This window comes from Vombatus ursinus, unplaced genomic scaffold (assembly GCF_900497805.2).
Source record: "Vombatus ursinus unplaced genomic scaffold, bare-nosed wombat genome assembly UNPS02014797.1, whole genome shotgun sequence".
In the NCBI taxonomy this organism is placed as follows: Eukaryota; Metazoa; Chordata; class Mammalia; order Diprotodontia; family Vombatidae; genus Vombatus; species Vombatus ursinus.
In genome coordinates this window covers 17516700-17529182 of record NW_020954575.1, presented here as the reverse complement: position 1 = coordinate 17529182, position 12483 = coordinate 17516700, and the positions used below count along the sequence as shown (strand labels likewise).

General features: G+C 44.1%; 1 protein-coding gene across 1 annotated transcript; it reads right to left on the bottom strand.

Moving 5' to 3' along the window:
- Positions 1-7332: 7332 nt before the first annotated feature.
- Positions 7333-12040, bottom strand: LOC114049201 (keratin, type I cytoskeletal 16-like). The gene is made up of 8 exons (XM_027870387.1): positions 11411-12040; positions 10458-10540; positions 10133-10289; positions 9780-9941; positions 9548-9673; positions 8512-8732; positions 8346-8395; positions 7333-7660 (listed from the first exon to the last, which is right to left on the bottom strand). Exons 1-8 carry the CDS (start codon positions 11957-11959, stop codon positions 7575-7577), a joined length of 1434 nt encoding a protein of 477 aa, XP_027726188.1. The 5' UTR covers positions 11960-12040; the 3' UTR covers positions 7333-7574.
- Between the last annotated feature and the right edge of the window lie 443 nt (positions 12041-12483).

Here is a 12483-nt window from a genome sequence, read left to right as displayed (position 1 = left end):
CATAAGTTCTCCTAGGCTTGGGGTTCTTAACTGTGGGGCTGTAAACTTGTATGTAAAATATTTTAATAACTTTGTTGTTGTCTGTCATTTTTTAATTGTGTCCAACTCTCCCATGACCCCATTTGAAGTTTTCTTGGCAAAGATACTGAAGTGGTTTGCCATTTCCTTCTCCACCTTATTTTACAGATGAGGAAACTGAGGCAAACAGGGTTAAATGACTTGCCCAGGGTCATATAACTAGTGTCTGAGGTCATATTTGAACTCAAGAAGATGAGTCTGTCTGACTCCAGACCCAGCACTCTATCCACTACGCTACCTAGCTGCCCTTTTGAAAACTGTATTTCAATATAATTGATTTCCTTCTTAATCCTATGTATTTTATTTGATGCATTTAAAAATATTATTCTGAAAAATAGTCTATAGGTTTCACCAGAGTTCCCAAGGGGTCCAGGACACACAAAAAAAGGTTAAGAACCCCAGCTCTTGGTATTTTTTTTACTTAAATGTAAAAAAGTCAATGACATGTAATATTTCAAAAATCTATTGCAAGTCCTGTTCATTACGTCCCTACCCAAGCACTACTGAGAAATAAACCAGCTTGAGTCTCATCTCCCATTAAGATTCTTATCTCCTCCAATCCATGTGATCCAAAGGAAAAACACATTCACATTACAGTTTAGCTCCATTTACTGCAAGAAATAGAAAGATAAACAAGGTATTGAAATTCCAAACCTGTCCCTCTATGGGACTAGCTGCTTTTCTTCCCTCTAAGCTGGTTCTCTGAGTCTTCAATACCTCAATGATACTCTGTTGTGCAATTTTCTTTCCTTCTGACACACAACCATCAGGGAAGAACCAGGAAAAATTATGAATATACCAGTGACGGCAGCTAGAAGGAGATGCTGGGCCCCACTTGTACTTCAGCAGTGCTGGAGGTTGGAAGCGATAAAAGATGAACACATTAAAATAAAGTGGAGAGTCTTTCAGATCTAAGAAAAATATTCCATACCTTGGAGTCTCAGGTTTAAATTGCATAGGAAGAGGTCAATTTCCCAATTAGTTTCCCCGTATCCAGTCTCTCTGCTCTCCAATCCCAACTTCCATGTAGCCATCAAGTTGGTGATCCCAAAACACAGTCACTCCTCTGCTCAAGAAGCTTTAATGACTCCCTGTTGTTTTATACCCTTTCACAATTACATACCATTTTTGGGGCCGGGGGGGAGCTAGGCAATGGGGTTAAGTGACTTGCCCAGGGTCACATAGCTAGTAAGTGTTAATTGTCTGGTCTGAGATCATATTTGAACTCAGGTCCTTCTGGCTCCAGGGCCGGTGCTCTATTCACTGCACCACCCAACTGCCCCTTACATACCACTTCTAAAAATTATTTTTGTTCTGAACTTAACACACACAAAAAAACTGAATATTTCCATATTTAAAGTAAAACCAAAAAAATTAGATTATATATGAAACTGTAAATCTCTTTTCCATACCACCTGAATTTTTAAGTATATGATAAATGACTGTTTGAATGGGCTTCCTTCATTCCAGACACCTTTTCCATACGCAACTTCATATTTTTTTTGTAGGGAATTACTGCTAACTCCATCACACACACACACACACCACTCACAATTTAAGAAAGGGAAAAACCCTGAAAAAAATAATTACCTGTTGTCTTTAAGATAAAATATAAGCTTCTCTATTTGGCATTTAAAGTCCTTCAGAATCTGGTTCAAAGGCTAGCATTCCAAGATGATGATACATTACTCTCTCTCATGCATTCTACACTCCAATCAAACTGGTCAAATGCTTTTACACATATATAATATGCCAAACCCCACCTCCATGCTTTTGCATGTCCTCTATGCCTGTAACATTCATGGAAAATGTTCTGCTCAAGGCCCTGGCTCTGTCCTGGAGGAGGGTGAGTAGAAAGCCTGACTCCCAAAGAGAAGAATCAGACTTTTTATCATATTTCCTTCTTCTTTATTCTCTTAGCCAGAAGTCCCAGAGAGAATCTCTTAAATAGAGCCTTGTTGTTGTTAGGGAATCATACCTTTACCTGTGGGTGTTCTGCACAAAGGAATATAAATTTTGATCACTGAAACTCCAAGATATCTTGGGGTTTATGAGCTAGATATCTTTTTTAAGGACCACGACTTAAACCCAAATCACTCTGGCTCTCACTGATTGGCCAACAATAGGTCCCAGTGTAAGCCTCACTTGGTCATTGTTTGGCCTCTGATGTTTTAGAGTGAGCATAAATAGCAATTGTTCATATTTTGGCCAGAAACCCTGAGGGTCTTCCCCTTTCCAGATTGATTTTTTTTTAAACTAGGTAAAAGAAGCCATTCTTTGCCTCATTTCTTACCTAGCCTTAATCACTGAATGGGTGTTGCCTCAGACAAACAGAGACCCGGAAAAGACCTTAGCTTAAAAAGGCCAAGGTCCCCCACTCCATCCAGGACCATTTCCAGTCATCCTGATCTACATCTTGCCACTGGACCCAGATGGCTCCAGAGGAAAGAGTGAGGCTGGTGACTTTGCACAGCCCTATCTCACTTAAATCCAGTTCACTTGCAAGTCGTGACATCACCTTCCCGATGTCATGATCCTCTTTGATAATGAGAGACAAACAATAACAACAGTTTTCAGTCATGTCCAATTCTTCATGATCCTGTAGACCATACTGTCCATTGGGTTTTCTTGGCAAAGATACTAGAATGGTTTGCCATTTTCTTCTCCAGTGGATTAAGGCAGATAGAAGTTAAGTGACTTGCCAGGGTCACACAGTTAGTAAGTGTCTGAGACAGGATTTTAACTCAGGTCTTCTTGACTCCACGTCCAGTGCTCTATCCACTGAGCCATCTAGCTGCTTAAATAGAGCTTAGTTATAGCTAATGGCTAGGTCTCTCCAAAAACCATTAACAGATGTCCTTTCTAGAAGAGTTACTAAATATACAAAGTAGCAAATGTCAGGTATAGGGTAGCTATTCATTTCCTCTACCACAAAAGAAATACTTAAATACAAAAGGTTCATGAGAGCATATTGATAAATACTTAAAATATGAAGAATAACCTTTTCGTTGTTCAGTCATTTCAGTCGTGTCCAACTCTTTATGATCCTATTTGGGGTTTTCTTGGCAGAAATACTGCAGTGGTTTGCCATTTCCTTCTCCAGCTCATTTTATAGATGAGGAACTAAGACAAACAGGGGGAAGTGACTTGCCCAGGATCTCATAGCTAGTAAGTGTCTGAAGCCAAATTTAAACTCGGGAAGACGAGTGTTCCTGACTCCAGGCCCAGCACTCTATCCACTGAAATACCTCTCTGCCCTGAAGAATAACCTATCACTCCTATCATATTCTCCTGGGAGACAGGAAAGATTTCCAATATACTTATGGGACTAACGAACAGCTATTTCACATTCACCTAAGATATGAATTGTCTGAGCAGCAACACAACGTCCATACGTTCTGGCCAGCCAGGCTTGTTTAACTCACCATCCTCGCAGTGGTCATCTTCTTTAAGAAACGTGTAGCTACAGAAAGCACCTTCTACTGGCCAAGCAGCACATGGATCTCTCAGTGACTTTGGACCTCTTGAGTTCAGGAAGTAGCCACCAAAGTTAGGAATATACATCTCAAGATCGATGTTCAGTCACCTATGTTCAGAGAAAGGAATACAAAGCAGATGAGGCAGCTAGACACTGGAAAAGTAATCTCAGCCTCCTCTGGAAAAAGGAGGCATGAACACAAGGAGGATGAGGAGGATGAGGACAACGAGAAGGACGAGGAAATACAGCCCCCAAAGGATTCCTGCTACTACCAGAGTGATCTTGGCATGTTCGTGTAACTACCATAGCTGCTGCCAAGGAGGACAAAGGGCAGAAAAATCCCTTCCCTTCCACTAAAAATAGAAGGGTAAACTATAGAGAGATAGAGATATGGATAGGTATATAGATAGATATATAAAACACTCTCCAGTCTCAGACTGGATGACAACTCAATTTAAAATATTCTATATAACTTTAAGTCTTCAAATTTAGTTTGATTCACAATCCTCTCTCTGCCTAGAGTATTTGGCTCCCTCCCAGGCCCCAAAAATAAAAGGGTATTTGCCATACCCAAACTTTCCAAGCCAATTTAGAATTGGCCTACCTGGATGTTTTGCATCAAGTTCATTCATTAATCCTACAAGCCTTATAAGGCTCACTCTCAGTCAATCAGAAAGTCTCCTGATCATAGAGGCTTCTATGTCCCACCCACATTCCAAGGTAATCTCTTTGGGAACAGATTCTAAAATTACAGAATCCTTAATTTGGAAGGGATATCAGTGGTTTTTTAGTCCAAACAATATCTGAACAAAAATCTCTCCATTTAATGCAAGCAGTGACAGGAAGCTCACTAACCCACAAGGCAGTCCAACCTATTTCTATATATCTCTAATTATTAGGAAATTTTTCCTTGTGTTGAGTCAAAAATCTTTTTCTCCCTTCTTTGGTTTGCACCCAAACTGTCTTTAACCACGCCTCTCTCTTCAGATACAATTACACTCTGCCACCTTTTTAACAGGGTCTGCGCCTTTTGACCACTTGCAGATTATAATCTGATTATTGAAAACATTTGTTTAATTTTTTATTTATATAAAATTTAGATGAAAATTTGTGATTATTTAAAAAACATGTGCATGTTTTTAAAGATATTTTGGATAAGTAGCTTTCATTACTTCCATTTAGCATATTTTTTTCCCATTCAGGTCCATTTCATTTTAACAAAAGCCTTTTATTTTTATAATGTGTAATGAGGGTTGGATTGGAGCATATGTAACCATGTATCCCTCTCCCTGGAGCCAAAGGTATGAGTGCCCAGGGGTTCCTTAGGCAGGGCTCTCCTTCGCTACACATTTGTGACCCACCACCCAGGACTCCCACACTCAGGACTTACATGGACCAATTTAAATATCTATCTTGTTTCTGATGAGATCTTCCATACTTTCAGGAGTCCTATATTTATCAGCCCTCCACAACCCTTGATGTATTCTAGTTATTCCTGTGTGTTTGGGCAGCTCTACAACAAATCTTATTGAATTCTTTCTGTTTTCTGAGTGACAAAGGACACAACAGTAACCCTCCCTTCTGCCCAAAGGGAAGATGCTATGTGAAGAACTACCTAATACATTTACCATTTTCCCCATCACCTCAAAAGGAGGAGGAGGAGGAAAAGGAGGAGGTGGAGAAGAAGAAGAAGAAGAAATAGGAAGACGAGGAGAAGGGGACAAGGAGGAGGACGAGGAGGAAATACAGCCCCCAAAGGCTTCCTGCTACTACCAGAGTGATCTTGGCCAACCCACCTTTAGCTCCCTTCTCTTTAGCATACTCCAGTCAGAAATGGATTTTAGACAATAGTTTATTATGTAAGTGAACTTCACTTTAAAACAATAAAAATTTAATTAAGCCTATTTGTTGTTGTTCAGTCATTTTTCAGTTGTGTCCAACTCTTTGTGACCTCATTTGAGGTTTTGTTGGAAAAGATACTGGAATGGTTTTCCATTTCCTTCTCCAGCTCATTTTTACAGATAAGGAACTGAGGCAAACAGGTTAAGTGACTTGCCAAGGGTCACACAGCTAGTAAGTGTCTGAGGCTGAATTTGAACTCACAAAGATAAGTATTGCAGACTCTAGGCCTTGCACTCTATTCCTGGGCCACCTAGCTGCCCCAATTAAACTTATATTAACTATTAAATAAGTTTAAGGATCTTTAACATGAAGATACCATCAGCTGCTCTCTCCCACTGAGTGGCCTTCCCTGCATTCACAATGGTATTTGTGTATTTCCTTTTGTCTAATACTTGTCAATGTGGATACTGATCTATTTCATCTCCACAATATGCTCTGTGTACTGATCTTCCACTTCAGCTTTCTTTTGTATTATAGTTATCTGTGCACGCCTCTTATCCTCTGACAAGATTGTAAACTCCTAGAGGGCAGGCACAGGGTCTTAGCTAAACTTTGCATCTTCCCTAGCGTCCAGGATAGTTGTCTACCTGCAGTGGGCACTTATTAAACATTTATTGAACAATATGTGAACGAATAAGCAAATAAATGAATGAATGTCTTTCTCACCAGACTAGGCTCTCCCTAGAGGTAGACAGTGTATCTTTCTCACCAGACTGGGAGCTCCCAGAGGGTGGGGGCTGTATTTCTTCTTTCTTTTGTATTTTGCAAGCATTGAGGACAGCTTTCTGTGCAAAGGAGCTACGCAGCAAAGAATGAGGAATGAGTACAGACTGATTCACTGACTGATCAGTCTTGCTGTGATCTGAGTATGACACCCGAGAAAAGTTCTCTCCCTGACTCAGTTCTAGCCCTTAGAATGTGGAAGCCTGAGTCAGTCAGTCCCAGAAGACCTCACCCTCGTTTCTAATTCATTGTGTGACTTTTGACAAGTCACCTCCTTTCTCTGGGCCTCAGTTTCCAGTGAGAGAATTGGACTGGTTGTTGTCTAAGGTCCCTTCCACCTCTAAATTCTGTAACCCTATGCCTTGCCTAGGTCTCACTCTCATCTGTTTAAAAAGACAAAAGTGGATGTGGGTCTAGCTGCACTCAGAGATATCTTCTAGCTCTAACACTCACTGACTCTGCTATTTTCCCCTTGATCTCAAAGATATGATCACTAAGGGAGGATTAATTTCCCTGAGACCCCTGCTTTAGGGGACCCTGAGGTTTGTTTCAGGGAGGCAGTAGGTAGAATGGAAGGAAGAGGTTCCTATCTGGTATAAATACCAATACACACACACACACACACCATCATCATCATCATCGTCGTCATCGTCATCATCATCAGAGCAGAAACCATGTCCCCTTCTGATCTCTTCCCACTAAGGTCACTCCCTGCTTTGTGAGTTTCCCTCCCAGGTAGTTATGTTGCCCTAGACATGAACTACCACCCCCTACCAGGGACAGTCCTGCCCAAAGGTGGTGGACAATTAGGTCACCCATACAACTTCTTCCCACCAATAAGCATCTGAGTGACCAGATTGTTTTTGTTCTGTTGTGTCCAACTTTTTGTGACCGCATTTGGGGTTTTCTTGGCAGATACTGGAGTGGTTTGCCATTTCCTTCTCTTGCTCATTTTATAGATGAAGACACTGAGGCAAACAGAATTAAGTGACTTGTCCAGAATCACACAGCTAGTAAATGTCTAAGGCCAGATTTGAACTCAGGAAGATGAGTCTCCCTGACTTCAATTGTGCCACCTAGCTGACCAGATAGATATAAGTTGAACCTTGCCCACCATCCCTCCGTCCCATTCTGAATAACGAAAACCAAACTGAAGTTTGCAATAACCAGAAAGCCAGCTTTATTAGACACCCATAAGAGAAAGGGACTGGGTTGTACTCCAGGGAAAAGAGATTAAAGTGGGAATGCAATAAAGCAGCAGAGGTCCCCAGGCCCATAAGCCCTGGAGGCCAGCCCCTCTCCACCATCAGATCAGAAGGTAAGAATGGCTGACTGAGCCAGGAGGAAGGACAGGAGACTAGGCTTGCAGTCCAGCTGTGGCAGAGTGCACAGGTCAGTGCTTAGAGTGCTGGCTTTGGCTGTGGGTGGTGGTCACAGTCTGCTCCTTGAGAATGGGACGGGTCTGGCGGCCAGAGTGCCCTGGAATGAGGGAGAAGATAAAAAGTGAGAGGGGCTCATAAAGCCAGGGACTGAAGTGAGGGCTGGGGAGAGAAACGGTCATGCAGGACTCACTTCTCTCTGGCCAAATAAACAGGAGGAAAATTTCAAGTAAGCCTTCCTCAAAGGCTCAGAAAAATAGATTTAAACAAGCCCTTTTCACACACACCCCCAAGGGAGCAGTGCCCATCTGGGCCTTGGTTTTCTAAATAAAATGAGAGGGAAGGACTAGAAGAGGAAAGAGCATTAGACCAGTAGTCAGGAGAACTCAGTTTGAGTTCCAGCTCTGCCCCTTAGTCACTCTATCCCCAAAAGCACATCATTTCACCGCTGTGAGACTCAATTTCCTCTTCTGTAAAATGAAGACATTGGCCCAGAATCAGAAGTTCTTAACCTGAGGTCTATCAGCCTTTTTAAAAAATACTTTTTGATAATTGTATTTTGATATAACTGGTTTACTTTGATATCTTCCATATTTTATGCATTTAATAACTTTATTCTGAGGAGGGAATAGTAGGTTTCACCAGACTGCCCAAAAGGACTATAGCACAATTAGAGCTTAAGAATCGCTAGGACCTCTAAGGACCCTTCCAGCTCAGATATCCTATGAGTCAATGGGCTTTAAGAGGGAGATCCAAATGTGCAGACAAATCCCAGAGAACCTTACCTTCCTGAAAAGTGTATGAGGACTGGCCAGATGTATACTGAGTAGAAATACTGTAAGCAAAGGAAAAAAGATAACTGTTAGCACAAGGTATTAAGGGTGAAGGAAATGCAGGATAGGTGGGTGTTGGTCAGGGGGAGATCAAACTGAGAGGGACTTGACCACTCACTGGGCATCCTCTCCCTCCAGCAGGCGGCGGTAGGTGGCGATCTCCTGCTCCAGACGGGTCTTCACGTCCAGGAGGACCTTGTACTCCTGGTTCTGCTGTTCCATCTCACAGCGGAGCTGAGCCAGCTGCTCCTCCACTTGGCCAATGAGCTCCTGGATCTGGGACAGCTGTAGACAGTAGCGGCCTTTGGTTTCTTCCAGGTTGTTTTCCAAGGAGGCTTTCTGAGAGGGAGAGAGAGGAAAGAAGACAAGGAATTCAGCAACTGTGGGGTCACCCCTCCAGGGCGCCAGGGACCACATCACTGAGAGGGACCATAGGATTCTACTCCCAACTCAATTCTGCCACCAACTTGCTGTGTGTTCTAGAGCAAATGACTTCACTCCTCTACGCCTTGGTTTTTTTTCCCTATCTATAAAATGGAGCTAACAATACCTACCTACCTACTCCTTTGGTAGTGTTATGAAAATAAAATTAAATAAATGAAAAATATTTGTGAGGAGATGTTGTTGTTGCCATTGAGGGTGGTGGTGATGAAGATAGAAAAGTAATGTGATGATAGAAAGAAAAAAGAGAAGGAAAAGGAAGGAAAAAAGGAATCTAGAAGAATCAATGAATGAATAGATGGTTGATTGGATGAATGAATGAATGAAAAGGTATTTATCAAGCAATTATTACAAGAGTGCAGAATTTGCTATCAGAAGATCTAGATTTGAATCTCAGGTCTACTATTTACCACCTCAAACAAGACACCTCTTTAGAAGCTTGGGTAGTGGATTTAGACAAGATCTCTCCCATAAACCCCTTGGGGACAAGAATTGTTTTTGTTTTTGTCTTTCTACCCCCATTGCCTAGCAAAGTGCCTGCCACTTGATGAATGCTTATTGAATCGAGGTGAATTGCAATGAGGTCCCCCATCACCTCCAAAGACAGCTGTACCCATCTAAGTTTCAGTTTCCTTCTACACAAAGTTTGGGTCTGAGTGGAAACAGACGATGTCTTCAATGACCCATGATACCAGGAGACCTGGTTCACCCACCATGCTGAGCTGGGACTGTAGGTCGATCTCCAGTGTCTGAAGGGTTCGCCGCAGCTCAGAGATCTCGGTCTTGCTGCTCTGGACCAGTTCGCTGTTGGAGGCTACTTCCCGGTTGAGCTCCTCTGTCTAAAATAGGAAGAAAAGCCAGGATGTTTGAGAGGGGGCAGTCAGAAAGGTTTTCCAAAGAAGGCTCACTCTGTCTCTAGAGGGTTCAAGAAGTAGGGGCACCCACCTTGCTCAGGAACCAGGCCTCAGCATCTCTGCGGTTCTTCTCAGCTATTTGCTCATACTGGTCACGCATGTCAGACAGCACTTGGCTGAGGTTGATACCAGGGGCAGCATCCATCTCCACGGAGACATCACCACCGGTGTGACCCCGAAGAGCGTTCATCTCCTACAGAGGAAGAGACACTCGGTTATCTATGCACTCTGTCATGGAGAAGACCAGACTCCCCTTCTTGGCTGTTAACTGAACCTTCTCCCTATCCTCACAACTCACACACACACTGAAGCTGGTTCACCTAAAAGAAAGATTTTCCCTGAATTCCCCTCCCCCTAACCTTGGCCAGGGGTCAGAGGCCTCACCTCCTCATGGTTCTTCTTCAGGTAAACCAATTCCTCTTTCAAGTTCTCAATCTGCATTTCCAGGTCAGTCCTGGCCAGGGTCAACTCATCCAGTACCCTGCGCAGGCCATTGATGTCAGCCTCCACAGTCTGTCTCAGGGCCAGCTCATGCTCATATCTGGAATGGAGAAGATGGGAGAGGTAAGTGGCCACTCAGGACCCGCCCAGCTCCTTCTGTCCGCTGTCCTTCCCTGGGTTTTAGAAATGCAGGAGCAGCCATCTCTTACCACCCAACCAATGTTCTTCCAGAGAAGTTAACCTCCACTGGCCGCCATCTTTTACTCACTTGTTTCTGAAGTCATCAGCAGCCAGTCTAGCATTGTCTATCTGCAGCACAGTCTGGGCATTCTCAGTTGTAGCTGTTAAGATCTAGGTAGGGGAAAATAACCCAGCAAGGCACAGTCAGCCTCAAGATCCACCAGTCCCCTCTGCTGACCACCCATCCCCAAGTTCAGGAAAGACCTGTTCTTCTGGGGTCAGAAAGGGAAAGCCTCAGCCACACACTGAAAATTCAGGAAGAGTCAGGACACAATCTCCTCCAGATCAAGAAATGCTCACTTCTTCCCAAGCTCAAGGCTAAACTATTTCAGGAAAGCTAGAGATGTTCTGAGAGCCTAGATAAACACATTTCCTCCCCTTCCCACCTTTCTTGCACCTGAACATTTAAGAAGGATGAAAAGCAATATGTATAGTATACTGAACTTGGGGCCAAGAAGAACCAGGTTCAAATTCCCTCTCATTTTACAGATGAAAATTTGAGAAGTTAGGTGACTTTCCCAGGGTCATCTGTAAAATAAGAGACTTGCACTAGCTGGCCTCTAAGGTCCCTTCCAGCTCTAAATCTATGATCCTATGACTGGCAGAGACCTTCCCTCCCACTGGGAAAAGGTACAACTCACTAGTGCTCATAGGGGCTGGGTTATTTATTATCTCCTACTCGGAAGTATCAAGACAACATAATGAGACAAGAATTGGATACAGAGTGAGAAGACCTGGTTCAGATTTCAGTTCTGCCACTTTACTACCCAGGGCAAGTTACTTCATCTTTCTGGGCCTCAGTTTCCCCATCTGAAAAATAAGGGGGTTGTCCCAAGGGGTTACTGAGGTCTCTTCTACCTCTAAATTTATGGGCCTATCATCTCTTCTGGTCTCCTTTTTTTGTCCATTTATGTCCAGTTCTGCTCCAGATCCCAGAGGTGAGATTGGATGGGACAGGCAGGACTACTAGGTGAGGCCTACCTTGTTCTTGAGATCCTCAATGGTCCTGTAGTAGGGGCTGTAGTCCTTGGCCTCAGTTGGCCTCTGCCTCTGGTACCAGTCCCGGATCTTCACCTCCAGGTCAGTGTTGGCCTCCTCCAGGGCCCTCACCTTGTCCAGGTAGCTGGCCAGGCGGTCATTGAGGTTCTGCATGGTCACCTTCTCCCCACCAGCCAGGAGGCCATCCATACCACCATAGCCACCACCATAGCCACCACCAAAACCACCACCAAAGCCCCCACCAAAACCAGCTCCACTTCCGTAGCCTCCACCAAAGCCACTGCCTAGGGCCCCTCCAAAGCTGCTGCTGCTGCTGAAGCCCCCACCATAGCCTCCTCCCAGTCCACAGGCCCCACCAGAGGAGAAGCGGGAGGTTGTCACTGACATGCCCCCAAAGCCTGAGCCCCCATAGGCACTAGGAGCCCTGCAGGAGCCCCCACCGAGCAAGGAGACACGGCTGGAGCCCCCTCCAAGACCGTAAGAGCCCTTCATGGAGCTGGAAGAGGTGAACTGTCTGCTGCAGGAAGTCATAGTATCAAGAGTGTTCAGTGTTCAGAGAGACAGAGATAGCTCAGAGAAGGTGCTCAGAGAGGATCAGAAAGGATGAATAATGCTGCCTTGGGTCCCTACAGACTTTATATACCCAGCTGGGGAGGGTAGTGCCCAGGCCTCTTGCTGACTCCCCGCTCCCTTGAGGATTTCAACACCCCTGAGGTCTTAGGCAACTCCAAGCTCACAGATTATTCACCTCCTGGGTCTACTCCCAGGTTTGTCGTGTTTCCCACTCGGGAACTCCTACGAGCTAAGGGCAGCATTAAGACAGAGAGAGAGAAAGAAACATAAAGGTTAAGTTCTCCCTGACTCAGGCTCACAACTCTAGTTTTCCAAGGCCCCAGGCTGAGAAACAGGGAAACTGACATCCTCTGCCCAGACTCCATTGTGACAGATGGCGTCCTCTGGCTATGAGTCAGCTCCCATTAGTGCTCATTTCCCTGGCCCTTCAGTTTCAACTGGAGCTGATGTGAGCCCATGGGGAAGGACTGATAACTTCATCA

Excerpts from the sequence above, each read along its gene's own strand:
- LOC114049201 (XM_027870387.1), bottom strand. The coding sequence starts at position 11,959 with ATGACTTCCTGCAGCAGACAGTTCACCTCTTCCAGCTCCATGAAGGGC. Across the intron at positions 9,942-10,132 it reads TGAAGAAGAACCATGAGGAG|GAGATGAACGCTCTTCGGGG; the intron begins GTGAGGCCTCTG and ends CTTCCTCTGTAG. Across the intron at positions 9,674-9,779 it reads AGGCCTGGTTCCTGAGCAAG|ACAGAGGAGCTCAACCGGGA; the intron begins GTGGGTGCCCCT and ends TTCCTATTTTAG.